Here is a 24,055-nt window from a genome sequence, read left to right on the forward strand (position 1 = left end):
GTCATTTACACTCTTGCTCTTGTTGCACTCAGATCTCCCTCCAGCTAAACCGCCGCCGCTCATCATCACCACTCATTTTCTCCCTGCTCTTTGTGTGTGTGAGTGCGTGAGTGTGTGTGTGTTTGTGAGAGAGAGAGAGAGTGTGGGTTCAAAGTTGAAGCTCAATGGACTGATGATGAGACTGCACTCTCTGCTCCATCTCCACTGCATTCTAATTCAAGGACAGGGGGGAATATTTATGTCCTCGCTGTATTCGCCAAACACCCACCTCACAACAGCCCAGGAAGAAGTGTATTTTTGTATATATGTATATGTGTATATAGTATATGTGTATATAGTATGTATGTATATGTGTGCGAGAGGTCCCAGGTTCTAATCCCGGACGAGCCCCCATTTGTCACATGTATACACATATACAAACACATACATATTTACATACATACATACATATATATTTATATCCATATATACACATATATACATACATATATACAAATATATGTATATATACACATACACATATATACACAAATATACACATACAGACATACACATATATGCATACATACATACATATGTTAACATATATATATACATATATATTTATATACATATGTATATTAATATACAAATATACATACATACATATAAACACATATATATACATACATATATATGTATATACATATATACAAATATATGTATATATACACACATATACATACATATAATATATGTGTGTATATATGTGTATGTGTATATATACATATATACATTCAGACATACACATCTATGCATATATATATACATACATAGATATATATTTATATACAAATATTCATACATACAAATATATGTATATATATATATATACACATTTACATAGATATATACACACATATATATACATACATACATATTTATATACATACATACACATATATACATACATACAAATATATGTATATATATACACACACATACATATATATTTATATACACATATGTACATACATACATATATACAAATATATGTATATATACACACACCACACACACACACACACACATATATAGTTATATGAGCGTGTGTTAGTGTGAGCCAGAGTGTTTGCAGACTGAATTAGACTGAATAAGACTGTAGATCAGCACTGACAGGGCTGAGGCCATCATTATGGGGGTCACAGTCCTGTGGTTAGTGTGGGTGAGCGGCAGAAGGTAGAAAATGTCCTCTGGTTATAGATCGGCCTGTGAAGTGAAGACTGTGAAGACTGTGAAGACTGTGAAGTGCAGAACCCATGGAGGGCAAAGTCGGGGATAATATCACGGAGAGAGAAAAGAGCAGCGACAGAACGGCGGACTGAGTCGTAAAACAACCACGACACAGACAGGGCTGTAAAAATGAAATATTTTAATTGGTGGTTTTCATGAGTCATTTTTGCAATCATAAGAAACAAACCCAGAATGATGCACACAGACAGACAGAGGAAGGACTTCACATCAATCTGTAAGAAACAAACAGAAAAAAACCCTCTCTTTTCATGAGAGGACGATGCTAGTGACACCTGGGTTGCTTCGCTGTTAAGACATTAGATACATCGTGATGAGACGTCACATATTTGAGTATAAGCTTTACAGCGTCGACGTCTGGAATCATTTCAGCGACAACAAAAAGGAAGAAGACGTGTGGTCGTCCAGGTCTGAAAACAGGAAGTCTGATGAAGTGAACGCACACACAGGTCTTTGTCTGGTAATAAAGAGCCACACTCTCTGCTTCTGAAGTTCAAACATCTTCCTAATACAAGGTGGACAATTGTTGGGCAAAGTGCCTGGAGCTCAGGGAGCTTTTTCAAGTCTCCACTTTCAAGAAAGGACAAATGATGAAGAGGGGGAGAAAAAAAAGGAACATCTCTCTTTTCCATATCCATTTTCCTCCTCCATCCTCCATTGTATGACTTTGAAGGCGACGCAGTTTTAAAAAGAGAAGAAGAAGACGACACCGGAGCATCCAGAGGTGATTATATGAAACGTAAGATCTGTGTCTCTTACAAATACGACACGTTATTAATATTAGTGATGAAGAAAGAATCCTTAAAAGGACGACATTCACTTTGACTTCTCCTTATTATTGCTCACATTCCTTTAGTGTGTGAATAAAGTCGGGTTTTGATCGCAGAAAATCGTTTTTTTGGCGTTTTATCAGCAGCCGTAGCTGAAACAGAAGTGTGGAGCAAATATTTGTCAATATCTGAATGAATGATTGACAAAATCTTCAAAAAAAACAAACAATTTTAACAAAATTATGATTTTAAACCCTCATTAAACTATAAAATGTTTAAAAATGGGACGTAAAAGACTCAAATTTAATATAACGTGTCATCTCAACGTGTGAAACATTGTTGATTTATATTCTTGTTATTATAATGTCAATGTAATTGTCACAAAATTAAAAAAATGGAATCAGAAACACCTGATTTTCAAAATAAAAGCAGCTATCATGACCCAACGCTACAGCAAAGACTCGGATTTTCTTCGAAATATCAGTGGAGATTCTGGGGCTAATTATAGTTTTAGATAGAGAATCTTATAAAAAAAAAAAACATTTTTGAGTGACAGTTGAAGAAACCAGTAAATTCTGATTTTAAACGTCTTCATTGAGCTAAAAAAAAGGAGCTAAAACCTCATTAAACTATAAAATCTGACATAAAAGACTCAAAATGAAAATAACGTGTCATGTCAAAGTGTGTTTGCACCATGCAGAAACATTATATTGATTTAGATTACTGTTCTTAGTTCAATTTAAAAAAAAAATGGGATAAGAAACACCTGATTTTCAAAATAAAGGCAGCTATCATGACCCAACACTACAGCAAAAACACAGATTTACTTTGAAAAATCAGTGGAGATTCTGGGGCTAAATATAGTTCTAGAGAGTCTTCATATGTAAAAAAAAACAAAACTATTTTTTGAGTGACAGTTGAAGAAATTAGTAAATTATGATTTTAAACGTTTTCATTGAGCTAAAAAAAAAGGAGATAAAACATAATTAAACTATAAAACGTGATGTAAAAGACAAAATGAAAATAACGTGTCATGTCAAAGTGTGTTTGCTCCATGCACAAACATTATATTGATTAAGATTTTTTTTCTTAATTAAATAATAAAAAAAGAGGGATAAAAAACACCTGATTTTCAAAATAAAGGCGGCTATCATGACCCAAGACTACAACAAAGACACAGATTTACTTTGAAATATCAGTCGAGATTCTGGGGCTAAATATAGTTTCAGATAGAGAGTCTTCATATGTTAAAAACAAACAAAAAACAACCAAAACATTATATTGATTAAGATTATTGTTAAAGTATGTAAAAAAAAAATGGCATCAGAAACACCTGATTTTCAAAATAAAGGCGGCTACAGCAAAAATCAGTGGAGATTCTGGGTCTAATCGTCGTTCTGGATCGAGAGTCTTCATATGTGACGCAGTCATGGAGGAAACAAGAGAAAAATAAAGATAATAGTGAAGGGAACAGGGGCGTTCAGAGGGGGGGGTGAATATTACTGGCTTCTGACTTTTCTTTCCTCTGCTTCGCCGCTGCGGAAAAAACGTCAAGATAATTGGTCATGAAAACGAGTCGTTTGACAAAACTCTGCACACACACACACACACTCTCGTTCAGTCACGTATTTACAAAGGCATACTCGACATATTTACACACACACACACACACACACGCACACACACGCACACACACACGCACACACGCACACACACACGCACACACACACACGAGTAGTCAAGAGAAATTACCGTAATAGACATAATAATCTTTATGTTTGACTATGATCCCAGTACATAGAGGCACTGCTACCTCGCCTCGTCCGTCACTGCAGGGTCACCAGGGCCGTGTGTAGCCTTTGTCAGCAGTTTTGGGAGCAAAGTGAAAATGATCCCCCCCCAAACCCCCCCCTCCCAAAACTACATTAAGGGCTCACATCGCCATGGTGACCAGCAGATCCACAACCCCCCTCTGGAGCATTTTGTGTCCGAGTTAAAGCTTCAGGAGGCGCTCGCCGCTCACACTAAACACACTCTGATAAAAAAATAAGGGAGAAATAATGAAGTAAGTGAGCGACAGAAGCTTCGAGAAGCTTTAACGCAGATTTGTCTCCCTGTCCTAACCCAACATACAAGGCTTCAGTAATGGCTATGGTCCACTGTACGTCCTTCTTTCTTTCCTGTGTCGTTAAAAATAATAAAAAAATAATAAAGAAATAAAGTAATCACACGTCCTTTAGGCAGCAATATTGGTCTCAGTGTCATTACAGTTGAAAAAAAGAGGAAAATACAAACAAAACAAAATAAAACCAGTCACTATTTTCATGACTGAAGCGTGAAATGGCTGATTCTGATTCTTTTTTTTTTTTCTCATTACATACATAACTCAGTCCATCTTCTGTCTTTTCAGTCCTTTTTTCTTCTTCTTCTTCTTTGTTCAAGCTCAGCTATTCACATACTTTCAATTCCTTTATTTTTTGAAATCGGTGAGCGTTGTTCCGGGTCGGAAAAATTCACAGACTTAAAGTTTTATTTTCTCATCATGCTCCGCGTCAGGACACGGGAGGAGGAAGTCAGTAATGATGATGATGAGGGAGACAGGAACTAAGTAGGTGTGGGGGGGGGGGAGAAGAAGTGTTAGCGGTTGCTAATAACAACCGGGCAAACCTCAATAGCATGAGCTGATGCAATCGACCAAGCCCTGGTCTCCATAGCAACCACTTGGACTCTGATTCCTGCAGCACCGACTCTCTGCTTCAGTCACTTTCTGTCCATGTGTTCGCTCTGATTCGGTGCTGCTACCAGCGGTTGATGATCTGGTTCATGTAGTCCTCGGTGGGGAGCCTGCCGCCCGCCGCCACCGAAGCCGCAGCCACCGCCTCCTCGCCGCCCTCCTCCCGCTCCTCCCGCTCCATCACTTCGCCGCCGTCCTCCAGCGGCGTCACGGAGCTCTGGCGGCCGCGGGACGGCCACAGGCTGACGCCCAGGCCCAGGCCCTGGTGGCTCTGCTGCTGCTGCTGCTGCTGCATCATGTGGTGCTTGAGGCGCTGCTGCCGCCGCTCCTGCTGCCGCGTGTACTGGTAACGCTGCTGGAACAAGTCGCGGGCGTAGTCGTAGAGCTCCATGTCCAGCTCGTTCAGCTCCTCGATGCGCTGGATCTGAACGGGAAGGGAGAACAGAATATTAGAAACTAGAGCTGCTACTAAGGATTCTTTTCTCGATGAATCGTTTGGTCCATAAAATCAGAAAACCTTGATCAGTGTTTGTCAAACCTGGAAATTACGACGTTCTTGAACGTCTCGTTTTGTCCACAAATCAAAATAATTCAGTTTTAATGATTTCTTTGTTATGTGGAGCAAAGAAACGAAGAAAATATTCACATTTAAGAAGCTAAAACGATCTGAAATCTTGTTTTAATCATGAAAAAAAGGTTCAGACCGATTAATCGATTGTCAAAATAGTTGTCGATTAACTCGATTAATAATCAAGTAATTGTTTCAGCTCTATTATAAGTAGTGCTGGGTTAACGCTAGCTTAACGCACGTTAACGTATGATGCGTTTCCATGACGACTGACCGGAAAAAGACGCGTGTGACGTCATGTTTACACGCCGCGACAACAGAGTCCAGGCACTGATTACCCTTTAGCTCCTTTAGCACCTTTAGCTGCGTTAGCTCCTTTAGCGCCGTTAGCGCAACTACTGGAGCGGTCTGTATTAAACAAAAAAGAGCAGCGCTACAAATAACTAGCGTACCTGTGAAATGCGTATGTGTGCCTCTGTTTTTAAAGTTTAGCGTTACTTTAGAGACTAATTTTAACAGTCGGGAGACACACGTAAACATGACGTCACACGCGTCTTTTTCCAGGAAACGCGTTGTGCGTTAACGTTGATGCCGTTAACCGCCGCTATCGCGTTAAAGTGCCCAGCACTAATTATAAACAAATACATATTTCAGTACGGGGAAATGTTTTTGCTTAATTTAACATAAAAGGAGCAGAAAACTTCCTGTAGCTGCGTTAGCTCCTTTAGCACCTCCTGTAGCTGCGTTAGCTCCTTTAGCGCCTCCTGTAGCTGCGTTAGCTCCCTTAGCGCCTACAGTCGAACTGGAGCAAATCACCAGCGTACCTGTGTACTGCGTATGTTTGCCTCTGTTTTTAAAGTTTAGCGTTACTTTAGAGACTAATTTTAACAATTCAGAGTCACGTAAACATGGCGTCACGCGAGCCTTTTTCCGGTCAGTCGTCACGGAAACGCGTCATGTGCTAACGTTGACGACGTTAACCGCTGTTATCGTGTTAGCACTAAAATCTGCAGAATTACTCACTTGCCGTTGACATATAATGTACGTGTTACTATTTAAATAATCTGCATACAATAGTGTGATTCATTTAACAAAGTAAAATGTCTGGTTTACATATTAAAAATACATTATATTGTAAAAAAGTGGGCCCCAAACTCACTCAACCTCATCTTAGGAAACTCATAATGAATGTTCCTGTTGTGTCACATGTGAGGAATCGTGGATTTACAAAGAACAAACAACACTCGGGCGATAATTCACTTTCTCATTAACATGCAGCCATTATGAAATAGTAATGCGGAGCCTAAAGCGCTAAAGCTTCATTATTCTTTTTTTTTGAATAGCCACAGTTTACGTCTGTGTTTGATATTCAGCGCAGAAGCGCCGACGAAACGCGGCAAATAAGGTTCTTATATCGTGAAGGCGTCTCCGTCCCTTTAGAAAAAGTTTCCCTCGACTGATTGTCCAACATTTGCACAAACGTTTGAACGCGTTTCAACAGAGACGTTCAACACAGAGCAGGAAATACGTTCTCATTAACACAAGCCCTTTGAAATCTGAAATATCATTTGTGAGCAATGTGTGTGTGTGTGTGTGTGTGTGTGTGTGTGTGTGACAACAGAGAGAGCCGATGTTAGAAAATGTGAAATGAGACGACGACAACAGACGCTGAAGGTTAATATCGTCCTCGTCACCTGCTGATGTCATTTATTTGACTTTTATAAAAAGTAATGAAGTGTTTTCACAGTGTTTCATTTAAAAAAGGCTGATTTTAGAATCTAATTTTCATTCAAATTTCCCCCCTAACACGAGCAGACCTCATCTCTCAGGGTACACGCGCATCACCGCATGATATTCTCGCATGTTCTGGTGATAATAACCAACCTGTTCACCTTCCCACGGCCTCTGTCAGCAGGAGAACACTTTATTTTTCCTCTCTCTCGTCTTCTTCTTCTTCCTCCTCCACTGTGTTTTTTGGATGTATAAGTTAGCAGAATGCTGTGTACAGGAGAGGACTTTTATTTCTCACAAAATGGAGCCTCAGAACTCCCACGCAGGACCAGTGTGAAGTGTGAAGAACATGTTTGAAGCTGTTTTTTTTTTAATGATGACGACAGCATGTAAAAAAAACCCACTGTTTTCTCTGTTTTTTCATTTTCTGTTGCGTTTTATTCTCTATATCTTTATAATAATTATTCCTTTAGGAAGAAACATAAGGAAAATGCCGTACATACAGCAGTGTTCCCAAATCCCTGTGTTCCGAAAGCCCTGGAGCTCCACACCGGGGACACTTAGCACCACCAGCCCGCCGCCCTGGAGCCCCAGAGTGGATACAACAAGCACCACACACACCCCCCCTGGAGCTCCAACTTTATACTTTTTTCACCTTTTTACACACTTTTACCACTACTGACTGACTGATTAATATTAACTGTTTTATTTATTTTAATGATTCCATTTTCTTAATTTTCACAAAACTCCGTGGCCCCTCTAGAGCTCCAGAGCGGGGACACTGACCACCACCTCCCACCCCACACCATGGAGCTCCACAGCAGGGACAACAACCACCACCAACCTGCCGCCCAGGAGCCCCAGAGTAGGGACAACTACCACCACCTCCCACCCCACACCCGAGCGCTCCACAGCGGGGACAACAACCACCACCTACCCGCCACCCTGGAGCCCCAGAGCGGGGACACCTACCACCAACTCCCGCCCCACACCCTGGAGCTCCACAGCGGGGACAACAACCACCACCACCTACCCACCGCCCTGGAGCCCCAGAGCGGGGACAACTACCACCACCTCCCGCCCCACACCCTGGAGCTTCACAGTGGGGACAACAACCACCACCAACCTGTCGCCCAGGAGCCCCAGAGTGGGGACAACAACCAACACCAACCCGTCGCCCTGGAGTCCCAGAGCGGGGACACTGACCACCACCAACCCGTCGCCCTGGAGCTCCACACCGCCTACATCTTCTTTATTGTTAAACTTATAGATATGTACTATATCTGTGTTACATTATTTACATTTACTGTACGTGCATTAGTTTCCCTGGAGTTTTTTTCCTCACAGTCTTTTTACAGATTTGAATTTACTGAAGAAAAACAGTAAAAAATGTTAAGAGAAGCTGTGTAAACACACGGCACAGACCACTCATTCACTACTGACAGCCAGACAAAAAAAACCCCCAACAACTCTTGTTTTTGTTGATGCTGCTGAAAAAGTAGTGCTACAAGTGAGTCTCCTCGATAATTCATCTGTGGGTTAATGCAGAATTGTTCCCCTCAAACTACCTGTCATCATCCTCAGATCTCTGGGGAGGACGAGGAGGGAGCAGCGCTCAGAGCTTATTCTTTATTTGGAAAGCAGCGCCGCGTTCTTCCATAGAAATCATCATGCACGTACAGTACACTGTTGTGTGTTTAAATCAAGCACGCTGTCTGAGATATTTAGGTTACAGGAATCCCTTCACTATTTAAGTGGGCAGATTTAAAATTGTTAAGGAAGAAAATAGACTGTGATTCAGTACTTTTATTTACGTTAAACGGGTTAGGGTTAATTGATTTCATGTGGTCCGCCACTTAACCTTTACAACACAGAGCATTTTCGGCTGCTTATTTCCCATTACTATGTTAAAACAAAGAGTAATGTATATACAGAGGCGATAAGAGCGTCTTGTTTCCTGTTTTTCAGCACAACCTAAGCAATCTGATGAAAGAAAAATGTCATTTTCACCAACTATATAAACACAACTGAGCAAAAAGTACTCAAAATGTTTTAAAATGGGATTGAATTTGTGAAATTTCGGAGCTCAAAGTTCACTTTAAGAACAAAAAATGCTCTATTTTTGTGACTTCTGCACAATTATTGCTACTTTATATCACTATTTTTTTTTTAAAAAGGACACAGGATGTCCATATAAGGAGTTGTGCATTATTCCCACTGCAATTTAACCGTACACTAAGGGTTAATATCAAGTTATAATGAGATATTTCCGTATGTTTTTTCAATTAAGATTAATTTTTTAAATAATAAATGTGTTTTATTATAAGCTATACATCAGGGGTTAAACTCATTTTCACTAAGGGCCACATCGGCATAATTGTTACCCTCAAAGGGCCAGATGTAACTGTCATACAGAATAAATGTAACTAAACGTAACCAAATATAATGTAAAATAAAGGTAACTACATAAACAATGATACACTTGCGATCTAGTGGCGGGATGCCGTCACTTTGCGGGTAACGCAATCGCCATGCATTGTGGGAAATGTAGTTTATGGTCAACGCACTTCTTAAAGCAGCATAGACCTATTTTAACACAGATTTTTAAGACTAATTAATCACTCGCGGGGCCACATAAAATGACGTGGCGGGCCACATCTGGCCCCCGGGCCTTGAGTTTGACTATACATGAACAAATGTGCTTTTATTTTGAAATTCGGTGAAATAGCATCAGAATAAAGAATTGTCATTGCTTTTTTTTTCACTTGACCGCCCCCTACTGTCCAGACGAGATGCTCAGTGGCCCCGAGATAATTGAAAATCTCACAGAAATCAATCAATCGACTGAAGGAGAGCGAGGTGGTGATCTCACCGTGGTGTTATCCAGATCCACCCCCGACGCCCGGGTGCTGTTGTATTGCATGAAGGGCCTGATGAAGCGCAGCCTGAAGGTCCGCTCGAACAGGAACTGGGTTTTCCTCTGGTACTCGGTCAGGCCGAAGAAGGCCATGTCTCGCAGGTTCTTCTTGGCCGACTCCAGGAGGAGCTGCGCCCTCTTCTTCTCCGGCACCGTGGACATGTTGTAGCAGCCGACGAGGCTCAGGTCGGCCAGCATACGCACCTGAAGAAGAGAGAGAAGAGACGTGATTATCTGTTGATGTTGTAATATCGTGTGAATCAATCACAAAGACAAACAATCAGAAAAACTAATCATCTGCGGCCAATGATTACCATCTTCACTAATAAACCACCAACTGTTCCTGTGATTCATCACGAGCTAAATTAAAAATAAAAAGCGTAAAGCTCGATTTAATTGATCCAAAATGCATTGTTTTCCTTCATAGAGAAGAAGTGTCAGGGCTTTTATGTGTTTGAATTTGACAAGCGGCAAATGTTTGGACATCTGATTGAAATGTGATGATCGCTTGCCAACATAGACACTTTAATCATTATTATTATGATTATTATTATAATAGCTCTGTATTTAAATGAATACATGTGGAAATAGAATGTGAATATCCTGGTTATCCTTTCTTGAAAGAGACGAAACATTTACAGTTTTAAATTGACAAGTAATTCAACGTTATTAATTGACTTTGAATGTTTCATCACATCTGTGAGAACAGTGAAAGGAAAAATCTGTTAAAAAAACACTAAATTACAAGTCATGGGACATGTAATAATGTCAGCATGTATCGGTGGGCGACTACACTGCAAAAATGTTTTTCCCCAGGTTTCCAGTAAGTAAAATAAACGTGTTAATGGGAAAATTGATAACAAAACAATCTGTGCAAGCAATAAAAAAACTAACCTAATTTTAGGAAATTAACTATGTCTCAATAAGATATTACAGCTTACCTTATTTAATTATGAGTAATGGTTTGCATGAAATTCCAAGGATATGTTAAATACAGTATCACAGATTGGTGTGGGTGTTTAGTTTGCTTGTTGAAAAAGTACAATTTTCTTCAATTATAGCCTGTTTTTCCCCTAATTTTAAAGAACATTACAAACTGTCTGTAACAGATTTACAGGCGAGTTTGAAGAATTCTAGCTAATTCTAACATTTGCTTTTAATCCATTGGAGAATATTTGGCTTATTTGTATGAATCGTTTTAGATTAAATTACATGAAATTTTCTAAGATAGCATGAGAAACGAGAAACATTCAAGCTGAATCATTTTGGTTTGTGGTAGTGTTGGGCGCGCTTACGCGTTTACGGCGGTTAACGGCGTCAACGCTAAACTTTAAAAACAGACGCAGACGTACGCAGTACACTACTACGCGTTATTTGTAGCGCTGCTCCAGTTCCACTCTAGCCGTGCTAACGGCGCTAAAGGAGCTAACGCAGCTAACTGGTAAACGGTGCCTGGACTGCCGGTGTCGCGGCACGTAAACATGACGTCACGTGCGGCTTTTTCCGGTCAGTCGTCATGGCAACGCGTCATGCGTTTATGAACGTTACCTAGCGCCCAAAGACAAACACTGATCCACGTTTTTTAACGTTTTCTGACATTTTACCGACCAAACGATTTATCGAGAAAATCACCGTTAGCTGCAGCGCTACACAAACATACACAGAATCATCGGAAGTCGTTTTACGCAGAAGTGAATTCCCCCCTCGTCGGTGTTCTCCTGTAGACTCTTGTGATTAAGCGGTAGCAGCTGAAACTATCAGGACAATAATCTGATAGCGGTGCTGCAGACAGGCAGAGACAGAAGTCAGGTCAGGTGCAGACAGGAGTGATGAATGGCAAGAATTAAGGCTTTTTCTTTTTTAGTGTCTGCAGTGAAACACAGAGAAAAGCCTGTGAGGATTTATGGAGCTTTTTACCCTGTCTTCTCTTCATAGCAAACATTTAAATAACTCCAGCACCAGTGAGCTGGTCCTACGCGCTTGTTTTACCGTTTAGTCTAGAATAATGAAATCCTGACCCTCCCTCACCTGTCTGTTGTTGGCCAGGTTGTAAGGACAGTCCATGAACTGCTGCAGCGTGCAGCCGGACCAGTCGGAGCCCTCGTAGCACGACGGCAGCTCCTCCGGCGTCGGCGTGCGTCCGTCGCACATGTGGAGGGAGGTTTTCCACGTGGCGCCGCGCTGAACGTGACGCCACTCGCTGAGGTAACGGGACACGGGGTCGCGCAGCAGAGTGATGTAATAGAACTTCCTGTTGGCGAGAGAAGAGAAGAGACATTTAATTATTATTATTGTAATTCAAGGAATTATAATTATTTTTAGCCCTGGGGAAACTCAAATTTAACCTGTTAAAAGTGCATGAAAACGAACGAAAATTGCCACACACACCAATAATGGACTTGCAAAAAACCATTGCAAAATGGCTCAGTAGCGCCCCCACAGGTCAGGCGCCAATGGAGCGGGCAGAAATTTAGTTGCACAAAATTCGGCGGTAACATTGTCCGAACAAAAAATCCTCTTGACACCATGACCTCAACTCAACAGGAAGTCGGCCATCTTGGATTTGGCTCTCATATACACTAAAAAAAATGTTTGTGTAAATGTGTGTTTTCCATTAAAAGTCACACCTTTAATTCATCAAAAGAGTTGCGAAATGGATAGAAAATATAGTCGAGACATTGACAAGATTAGAAATAATGATTTTTATTCAAAATAAAACTGTTTTCAGCTGTGCTAACGTCATTGCACAAGGGTTTTCTCATCATCCAATAGCCTTCTAACGCAGTGTAGCATTAGAACACTGGAAATGGGCCTCTATACACCTATGCACATATTCCATTACAAACCATATAGTATAGAGTGTATTTAATGTTATATTCTTTGAAAATAAAGTTTTCTAAACGTTTTTAATGATAGTGTAGGTTAAATGAATCAATAGGGCGACAGGATGGAACAACAAATCATTCTAGAACACATGGGTGTAATGCTGCAGTTGTCCATGTGGTGGCACCATTTACAACACTTTCCTGCACAAAGTTGCACTCCAAAACTCAATGGGAGGAAGGCTACAGATGGAGGTTGTCATTGCAAGTAATGGGCATATTATTTGCATTTAGGCGTCACGTGACGTGACGCTCCAGAGCAAAGTGGGCCGCGGATGAGACGCCAGAGCACAAAATGAGCGAGAGGGGGGGTGAGGTTTGTCAGGTCAGCGTGCAGCAGGAAAAGAAACTGCTGGCACAAGCACATCTCACTGTGCTGTGAGCATCCTTATGTCACACACACACAGGCAGCAAACATCCTTCCTCTTTCCTCGCAGAATTAGGTCCGTCTCCAAGAGATGACTCATCCGCAGCAGAGATTTGGATGGGACTGTTTCTGTGTGTGCGTGTGTGTGTGTGTGTGTGTGTGTGTGTGTGTGTGGCACAGTTCATCGTCTCTCCAGAGGGGACGCTCCCATCAGAGCGCAGACCTTTCCAGGCCTTCACACTCCAGCTAATTACTGCAGTCTAATCAATCAACACATCCTCATTAACACACAACCTGTGTGTGTGTGTGTGTGTGTGTGTGTGTGAATGCGATGGTATGGATTTGTCTGCTCAACACACACACGGTGAAAAACACACACTGGTCCTCTTCTCCTGGGGCTTTGCATCACGTCAGAGGAATGTTTGCAGAATGTTTGCAGAGAGACGTTCTGTGTGCCCGACAGGACGCCACGAAAATCACAGACACACACCGACTAACCCTGCGTCCATCGCACTACAAAGCCGACCAGCGACGGCAGACCCCCACCCCACTAACCTCAGAGTGTCACACAAACAGTAGCAGTGTCTGGATATGCTGCTGAAATCCACTACTCACACACAAGTCAAAGCTAAATCTAGCAACAGCTGAGCAGTCGGTGCATGATTAAACAACCGAACCTTTCATCCTGCAGCGGCGAGGGGATCCTGAACTGAATAAAACGACACAAACAAGACCTGAGATTCCTTGCGCAACTAGGGCTCGGTAATAATTCATCGTTTTCCTCCCGATATCAATAAAACAAGGGCTCAATCTCTGCGACGCGAGCTTAATAACTGCTCCAAATATGGAAGTGTTTCTTGTTTTCTGTTGAGTTTAAAGATGATATATGTGCTATTTCTGATCATCAATAATCAGTTCTAGCTGGGTTTTTTTTGAATAATTAAAACAAAACAGATTTTTCAGCTCTTTAAATTGGATTATTTCCTGGTTTCTTTGCTACATGTAATAAAGAAATCATTAAAAACAAAACAAGGCAATTTGAGAACATCGCTATTTCCACGTTTAGCAAACACGATCAACATTTTCGGACATTTTACGCAACCAAACAAGTACTCGACAGATAATCGACAGATTCATCTAAAACAGTCGTTAGTTGCAGCCCAAAAATGAAGATATAAAATGCCTGTGATTCGTAATTGAAGATGAAGGGAAACTAAAAAGCCTCAGTACAACTCTCAAAAACGTCTTGACCTGCAGAGGAGATGAATATACTTCTGTTGGAGGATTTACTACATTTTTACAGCCCATAATTGTTGTTGCTTTGTCATCTTTCCTCATTATATAACAATTCTCTGCTGCTTCTCTAACTTCCACTCTCAATCTTTTCATTTCTACATAAATAAAACAGATATTAGTCGTAGAAGGACGATGATGGAGGGAAAATACGTCCACATTTCTTGTCACATTTTTTACCTGCACCACTGTCCTTTAGCCTCAGGCTAATGTGCCAGTGACGGTTGGCAAACCCCCCCAGGCCGATAAAAATTCGCAATTTCAGTTGAATATGATGCCATCGAGCCTCAAAAAGCCCTTCAAATTTGCGAGGAACAGTCGGAAAAATGACCTCAAAATGTGTCGCCAAAGCCGAAACACACACACAAATGAAAGCTAAATCTAGCAACAGCTGAGTGCTGGTGCGTGATTAAACAACCAAACCCTACATCCTGCAGAGGCGAGCAGATCCTGTGCTGAATAAAACAGCTCAAACTGCATCTGGGGACTGTTCTGCACAAGTAATCAACCACACCCTGGATGAAGAGTGATTGATCCGTGTAAATGAAACAGATCTCAGCAGCAGCAGCAGGGGGAATCGCGGACAATGACGGGGCTAAAACCCTAAATCCAGCGGCAGCTGGGAGAACCCAGGCAACGAACCAAACAGACCCCTCGCAATCCGAGGACGGCGGGGAGATCATGGGGCCACAGCAGCGACGAGTATCTGAACTCTAAATCCCATCAAACCTAAAGCTCAAATCTCATCCGCTCCCCGATGTAATCAGAAGAGGGAGGCAGAGTCGGACTGGAGCCTGCAGCAGAGCGGGCCACATTATGGAGATTCCAATGATGACATTATCAGGATTCCAAAACACTCCCCTGAGTGTGTGTGTGTGTGTGTGTGTGTGTGTGTGTGTGTGTGTGTGTGTGTGTGTGTGTGTGTGTGTGTGTGTGTGTGTGTGTGTGTGTGTGTGTGTGTGTGTGTGTGCGTGTGTGTGTGTGTGTGTGTGTGTGTGTGTTTCTAGGTAAGACTACGCCTATTAAATCAGTCATGACATTTCCCCCCCTCTTGGCTTCTGTGGCGCTGCAAGAAAATAAAAAATAAAATAAAAACACGGCACGACTGTTTTGGCTCCGAGAAAGAGTGAAAAACAGGGAGAAAGAAAAGTAGGAGAGAGGAGGATGAGGAGGGAGGAGGAGGAGGCGGAAGAGAATTTCAATTAGTTTTCTAATACTGTGAAAGCAGTGAGGGCCCAAGTGATTTATCAAAGTTATAGCTCCGGCTATAATGAAGGCTCAGGCATATTACCAAGCAAAATAAATAATAAAAACACGCAGGATGCAACACACACAACGCAGGCAAACGTTCGTACGTACAGAGTATGCAAATAAATGATCTTAAACGGCCGCGGCTGCCTGTCATGTTCCGCCGACTCAACGGCAAACTCAACAACTGGTGCCGCAGAGACTTTACTGTCCCTCGCGTTAAAGCCTAATGATGTCTGACTGTGTGCTCACGTCGCTGGGTAATGATGTTTCCACAGACACGCGTATATATACACATATATATATATATATATATATATACACACATATATATATATATATATATATACACATATATATATATATATATATATATATATATATATATATATATATATATATATATATATATATATATATATATATATAATTATTCAATCACCTGCAAGTTAAAGCAGTTTGTGTCACGAGTAAATCAAAACTCACGGCAGTTTCATGCAGCCGCGCAGTGATGCAATGACTCCGCCCACGTTGAGTATGTGCTATTATTACGTAGCGGAAAACCAATCTATACTGTGCCGTGTCGTAGTACGTTCAAATATGTCATCTTGCCGCTAATGTCGTCAACGTTAACGCTAATGTCGTCAACGTTAACGCGTGTTAACGAACCACGCGTTAACTTTGACGACTGACCAGAAAAAGATGCGCGCGACGCCATGTTTACGAGCCGCAACACCGTTTACTAGTTAGCTCCGTTAGCTCCGTTAGCGCCGGTTAGCGCGCCTACAGTCGAACAGGAACGGTCTGTTTATTAAACGATAAAAATAACCAGCGTATGTGTGCCTCTGCGTATGTTCGCCGTTGACACCTTTAACCGCCGCTAACGTGCCCAGGACTAGCTTATCTTGTGACTTTGGTGTTTGAAACCCTATAAAAGAGGCAGTGAGTGGGTCTCAAACTTCTGTACCCAGATGGAGAAGACCAAGTCTAACGGGGAGAAAAAGTAGGCGTGCAATTCAATTTTTACGTGCTGTGGCACCGTTTACCAGTTAGCTGCGTTAGCTCCTTTAGCGCCGTTAGCGCACCTACAGTCGACTGGAGCGGTTTGTTTATTAAACGATAAAAGCAGCGCTACAAATAACCAGTGTATGTGTTCCTCGGCGTAAGTACGCCGTTGACACCGTTAACCGCCGCTAACGTACCCAGGACTAGCTTAGGTTGTGACTCTGGTGTTTTGATACCGTATAAAAGAGGCAGTGAGTGGGTCTCAAACTTCAGTTCAGTCCAGCTGGAAAAGACCAACTCTAACAGGGAGAAAAAGTAGGCGTATAATTAATTTTTTTAGTTTTTAGTTTAACCACAGCTTGTCCGGGGTTAATCCTTTTGGTCAGGTGTCAATAATGTCATTATTCTAACGTAGAAAACCTCAACACTTAAAGCAGCGCAAGCGTTTGCCAAAGCTGCTCCGTCTCCCGCGTTGTCGATACAGATCGAGGTCTGGATTGTGACAACACAGAGCAGCATGTGGTCCTCACTTACATGTGTTTTTAAGTCCAGACTCATGTTTTCAGCAGTTATTAAGGACAATTTCTTTTCCCCTATGTCACGGTTAACAGGTTTCCTCAAATCCAGATGCGGATCTGGATCAGGATCAAAATCTAAATCGCTTCTTCCGTCAGAAGATTTAATAAAAAAATCTGTTCTTCTTCAACGTCTCGATTTACGCCGCTTTAGGCCGATTACGAAACATCCGCGATGTGTTGCGCGGACATTGAAGTCGCGATTCTCACACCGTCTGAAACAAGTAAAACATCACAGGTGATGGATGTTGGCGGATTGTTGCAGCGTCCGGCGGTGATTTATGTTTTTTGTGTGTGTGTTTTAAAGCCAGGCCAAGAAACACAGACATTTCTGACTCCACTTTGACCGTAAATCTTAGTTTCTGCGTCTTTGTTTGATCTCGATTTGGTTGTTAGTCGTCTTTTAAAGTGCTTTTAAAGACTTTTCAACCCGTCTCTTCTCCTTCGGTGCACTTTTAGAGGTGTGAAACGGCCCCGGTGTCGTCGAGCGGTTCTGGTTTCCACAAACATCCGCCGACTTATTAATAAATCATGGTTGTTGCTCTGCGCTCAGTGCCCCGTGTTTGTGTATCTGGGTGTTCACAGGTCCGTAAATCACTGCGTTGAGTCATAACCTCACATTTAAACTTTTTCACCCTCCCTTGAGAACATTTTGCTGCTCTCGTGTGTCACAAAAACGCCGTATTGACGTCTAAATGAACCGCCGACTACTTTGATATTTATTACATTAAATGGGGTTTGGGTGGAGTTTGTTTCCTTTTTAATTGAAACCAACTTTTTCTTTATTTTTACTCCCATTTAAATGTGAATATTTTCTGGTTTCTTTCATCGTCGACGCCAACGAACCGAATATCTTTTGGTTTGTGGACAAAACAAAGACATTTTCTCTCGCGGATGTCGTCATGTTGAGGTTTTGGAAACTCTTGATAAACAGTTTCCGCCCCTGGTTTTCTGGACCAAACAAAGACAAATCAGTTGTTTGAGATGAATAATAATCAACAGATGAAGAACACAGTGATGTCAGACTCGGAGTAAGAGATGGTCTGAAAGAAGTCGAAAGTGACAGAAAGTTTTAAAGGTGCATTATGTAATAATAAATAAAATCCTCCTGTCACAGAGACTCAGGAATAATGTTCATATAACAAACTGAACTCACCAACAACAACAGTACAGACAAAATATTTGCATTAAAAATAAAATATTTTGCAGACTGTAAATCATGTTTATGTTTTGAAATCATGTTTTAGCATGTGGCGCCACCTACCGCCGTCTACCGATAATTGCAGTCAGTAGAGTTTCAGCTGCCGTGCAACCACGGGTTGCCAGTTATGTCAGAAAACAAAACCTAAAAGACCTCTGTATTTTGAATTTGAATGTAGTAACCGTTTTTGGCCACATTCTTACATATGGCGCCTTTAAAGATTTAGCCAGAAAAGGGAAAGAGGAGGTTAAACGGAGAAGTTGGAGGTTCTCAGAGAGCAGGAAACAGGGCTTATTTCCCCTCGGCCTCTCTCTCCTGTGTGTGTTTCCTCTTGATAACACTCGGCAAACTCACGTTGACCCAATAACACTCTCGAGTTTGACTGATGCGGCTGTTTCACTCTGTTAGTTTGAACATGTTATCGTACAGAAAAAAAAAAGTGTTTCCTCCGATAATTGTGCTCTCGGAAAGGTGGAGAAAATGCACTTATCACTTATTTGTGGCACGTGGAAACACAGGAGATGGTGAGTTATTTTGCGCTTGACTCGTTTTTTCTCGTCGTCCTGCACTTAGGGACTCGGGGAGTTTTCGTGTTTTTGGGTTGAAGTGATAAAGAATAAAGGAGAAAGTGAGAGATAAGAAGACAAAACCAGCTCCATCACACTTCCCTTACGCCGCCAAACACCCGCTCATTTTATCAGCCCTGCTTCGTCCCACTTGACGAAGCACTCAGTGACTCGTCAACACGTCTGACACCTGATGAACGTACGTAGGAGAGTTTCTGTGTGAGGATCCTTGCGTTTGTGACGGAAAACCAAAATGCGTGAACAGCGGACTGTATTTCCCAGACGGCAGTCGAACGCAGGATGGAGCGCCGAAAATATCAGCCTGTGGGAGGTGCTACGTTCAAACGTCAAAGCTAGAGAAAACGTACAACTAGCATCATGTTATCTCTCTTGGCTCCAGGTAGAACCTTTTTTATAAACCCTTTCAGGGTCTCTGCAGGTTTCAACAAGTCAAATTTAAGACTTTTTAAGACTTTTTTCAAATACATACTGGCAAAAAAAGTACAAAAGACATGAAGGAATATTGGAGCTACAAATTGTTACCCATCTTATGCAAGCAATTCGGCTTAGTGGTGGGCTTTCATTAAGTTTGCTCCGCTGCTATGCTAAGTTGTAGGGTTAGGTTCCAGCCCTTGTAGAAGGACCCTTTTGGAACCCTTATTTCTAAGAGTGCACGATATGCTTGGCCAAACCAGAGTTTAGATTTTGAGGAGTTTCTAGACGGAACGGCTCGGTTGCGTCCCGATTTATAGGCTAAACTTTGAAAAGAAGATACATGCGAGGAAGGAATTAAAATGTTGAAATGAAGGTGTTCAGGTCGTGCACACTAAGAAAACAAAGTACGAGACTGTACCTAAAAAGGTACAAACGCTTTGTCGCTTCAGAGGTAGCCTATCAGGGTACAAGCACCGTACCTTTCTCAGTGGTACATTTTTGTACCGGGACATAAAGGTGCATTTTTGTCACTAGGGGTGCAGAAATGCTTCTTTAGGCGTACAAACAAGCGAGTTATACACATTTGTACAAACCCCGATAGGGTACCACTGGAGCAACAGAGCATTTGTACCTTTTTAGGTACAGTCTCGTACTTCAGAGTGTGTGTGATCGGCTTCAACGACCCTCAAAAGGATGACAGATGGTTGGCGGACGATGGAATAACTGTATAGCGATCCCCGCCCCTGAGAGCACAGTATCGGAGCGCTGGGTCTGTGAGCCTCCACTCCCTTTTTTTGTTGCCTTTAGAGGAATGGTCCAAGGAATGTGCTGGCTGCAGACGCAGATGATATCAGCCTCGTCGGTGTGTGTTCGTGTGTGTGTGTTTAGAGAAGGGAGAGTGAAGAACAACATGTCCAGACTTAAATTTCCGCAGTGCACTCTGTGTTTAGACGCTCCGTTTGCATAAACACAGACGAGGTCGCCCTTTAAACAACTCACCGCGAAAAGCCGAGAAAGTACGAGTACCAACAATTGGACTTATAGACTCATCTTCATAATGGACGGCCTCTCGTCCTCTCAAGGCTAAATCGCCTCTCCTTCTCCCGGGCGTCTTTTTGGTCAATACTGACGCACCGAGACAAGACAGAAATAGACCCCCCAGGTTCCTGACAAGCTCTTGAGGCATCTTTTCTGCTCGCCCTGGCTTACTCTTGATACCACTCATTCTCTCTCTCTCGCTGTGTGTTAGTCGATCAATATCAGCCGGAGGACTCAGACAGCTCACCTTGGTAGATTGGGCTTTAAACACAGAAGACGACGACGTAAAAAAGACCGAGAGAGAAAAAAAACTGAGTAAGAGTAGACAGCGGTGACGTCGGTGGGGAGGAGGACAAAGCTGGAGCGAGGCGGCCATCTGGAGATTGGGTTTAAAAAAAACTAAATTGGGCCAAGAACAAATGGTTTCTCAATATTTTCCGTTCCAACAAACTTTCCATATTTTCTATAGGCTATAAAAACCATGACTGCAGACGTTTGGGCGCAATTTGATCCGCCGTGGTCGCAACCAGAGTCTGGTCCTCATGAGCCATACGCTGAACACTGACAGCTCCGTTATTTATTTCTTCATTCAATGATCTATTATTTCCTTGGGTAATAAATGCATTGTTTTGTTCATGACATAAATGTATAAAACTGGGAATATTTCCCAGAAGGCACCAAAGTGTCAACAAAATCAAACAAAAAAGAAAGAGATATTTAATTTATAAAGGTAAGACTCTGTGGTGTCAGGATGGCAGAAAAAACGAATTAAAAGATTGATCGATTGCCAAAAATAGTTTTAAGCCTCGTCGTCGTAATGATGAATTATTTCTGCTCTAATTGCACGGACGCACAAAGAGTTGACTTAAAACTGGAACAAAATACATTAAAACAGTTACTATTGAGCCAGATCACATTAGTCACGAGTCCCGTTGTGATGGAGACGCTTTATTGTATTATTTTCAATCATTATTCAATTTTTACTCAACGATTTTGATCATTAATTCATAATTTGAGATTGAATTCATCAGGAAAACGGCTAACTCCGACTTCTACTCCTCAACATTTACTGCTTATTATAAAGCATTGAGAATTTGACAGGATTACCATGATTTAACTTATTCTGTACGGTGGTTTGGACAAAATGAACAATTTTCTTATTGGGATTGAGAAAAATGGAACAAATACAGTGGCAAAAATTGTTCAAATGGATAAATAATGAAGAAAAACTATGTCCACAATCACTTTTTTCTGAATTAATCAAAAAATAGTGCCCAGAGATAGTGAAAATGAATAAATTCACTTAATTTGAAATATTCAATTGTCCTGGTTCACTCAAACAGACTCAGATTTATCAACATCATGACTCTTAAATTAACATGATTAAAACAGTGTTAGCACATTGGATTATCGCTCCCAAAAATGTCTTTCATTAGAGTAAAAATGCAGTGTTTTCATCCCCATGGAGGAAAAACTGCTTTGGCATCAGATCAGTGTTGAGTTTTATATTTTTTTTAAAAGTGGCAAATTTCATTATGAAAACCTGAAGCAAGGAAAATCCAGCAATGTCGCGTCAGAGGGGGCCAAGGTTTAAACACATCAAGCAAAGTGTTTTATTAGATCAAGGTCTAAAGAGCGGGGGTTTGTGTACAGTACAGTGTTCAGGCTTCAGTCTGCGTCACAGCAGGACAATAAATCTGGGTTCCAGGGGCCCCCCGGCAGCCACTAAGCTATTCAGGCACACAGTTTTAACTGCGTGCAGCGTATTCTTTACTGAACAAATTGGAAAGTTGGCCACGTAAGCGACAGTTGCCGGGCGACCAAAGCAGCGTGTGAAAATAACACTGCATTTTTGTCACCAAAACAAGGTTATTTTTTACGGAAGCGTATTGCTGCCACACATACAAAAAATATAACTAGAAGCTATCACGTTATTTCGAGAAACTATTACGTTATAACGAGAAACTATCACGTTATTTCGAGATAAGATGATTTCTCGTTATAACGAGAAACTATCACATTATTTCGAGATAAGATGTTTTCTCGTTATAACGAGAAACTATCACATTATTTCGAGAGAATATATGTTTAGATATATTCTTAGATATTTAGATATTAGATATATGTTTAGATATTTAGAGAAACTATCACATTATAACGAGAAACTATTACGTTATAACTAGAAACTATCACGTTATTTTGAGATAAGAAGTTTTCTCGTTATAACGAGAAACTATCACATTATTTCGAGAGAATATATGTTTAGATATATTCTTAGATATTTAGATATTAGATATATGTTTAGATATTTAGAGAAACTATCACATTATAACGAGAAACTATTACTTTATAACTAGAAACTATCACGTTATTTTGAGATAAGATTGTTTTTCCGTTATAACGAGAAACTATCACGTTATTTTGAGAAACTATTGTTATAACGAGAAACTATTACGTTATAACTAGAAACTATCACGTTATTTCGAGAAAAGATTGTTTTCTCGTTATTAAAAGAAACTTTCACGTTATTTCAAGAAACTATTACGTTATTTTGAGATGAGATTTTTTCTCGTTATAACGAGTAAATGTCACGTTATTTCAAGATAAGATTGTTTTCTCGTTATAACGAGAAATGTTCATGTTATTTCGAGATAAGATTGTTTTTCTCGTTATAATGACAAACTGTCAAGTTATTTCAAGATAAGATTGTTTTATTGTTATAACGAGAAACGGTCACGTTATTTGAGATAAGATTGTTTTATTGTTATAACGAGAAACAATCACGTTAATTTGAGAAACTCTTCCGTTATAATGAGATAAGATATTTTCTCATTATAACGAGAAACTATCACATTATTCCGAGAAAGTATTACGTTATAACGAGAAACTGTCACTGTTGATATAACGTCAAAACACCTTATCTCAAAATAATGTGATAGTTTCTCGTTATAGCGCAATACTGAGCATCCCACTTTTTTTGTATGTGTGGCGGTGATACGCTACCGTAATTTTTTGCATGATTGTTGAATGCGTAAGAATGCATGCACGGATGGAGACGGACGTTACAGTAGAGAAATGGTCGGAAACAAAAGAAAGAGAGAGGGAATCCCCTGAGTGCAGAGTTATGCTCAGCAGGAATGTTCTGCCGCCTGTTCTCTCATGTAACTTGACTGGCAACAGCCCAGAAAACTGTCTGACACAGACACACACACAGAGAGAGAGAGAGGGATGGAGAGAGGGAGGGAGGAGAGATGGATTGGGTGAGAGCGAGACAGGAGGAGGACAAGCCGGCTTTCATGAGTAATCGCCGATCATTTTTCATGTTTTGCAATTTTAAAGTAATGCGTCATGTGTTTGAGACGGACCGTAACGTACATGTATAAACATACGAGGACTTTGTGTACGTGTGATTCTGTGTCACGTCTTTAAAGCGAT

The 24,055-nt window shown here is 41.1% G+C and overlaps 1 protein-coding gene across 1 annotated transcript in view; it reads right to left on the reverse strand.

The window, feature by feature from the left end:
* Window positions 1-4,858: 4,858 nt before the first annotated feature.
* The window catches only part of hs6st1a (heparan sulfate 6-O-sulfotransferase 1a), a gene marked incomplete at its 3' end in the record, with an annotated part of 72,624 nt that continues 53,427 nt past the window's right edge, over window positions 4,859-24,055 (reverse strand). The window contains exons 2-4 of the mRNA XM_083891838.1: window positions 12,039-12,261; window positions 9,966-10,214; window positions 4,859-5,218 (exon numbers count right to left, since the gene is read on the reverse strand). Of these exons, the coding sequence (XP_083747964.1) occupies window positions 4,859-5,218; window positions 9,966-10,214; window positions 12,039-12,261 (832 nt within the window). The remainder of the gene's footprint in view (window positions 5,219-9,965; window positions 10,215-12,038; window positions 12,262-24,055) is intronic.

The sequence above is a fragment of the Microchirus variegatus genome, assembly GCF_963457635.1.
Source record: "Microchirus variegatus genome assembly, chromosome: 7".
Lineage (NCBI taxonomy): Eukaryota > Metazoa > Chordata > Actinopteri > Pleuronectiformes > Soleidae > Microchirus > Microchirus variegatus.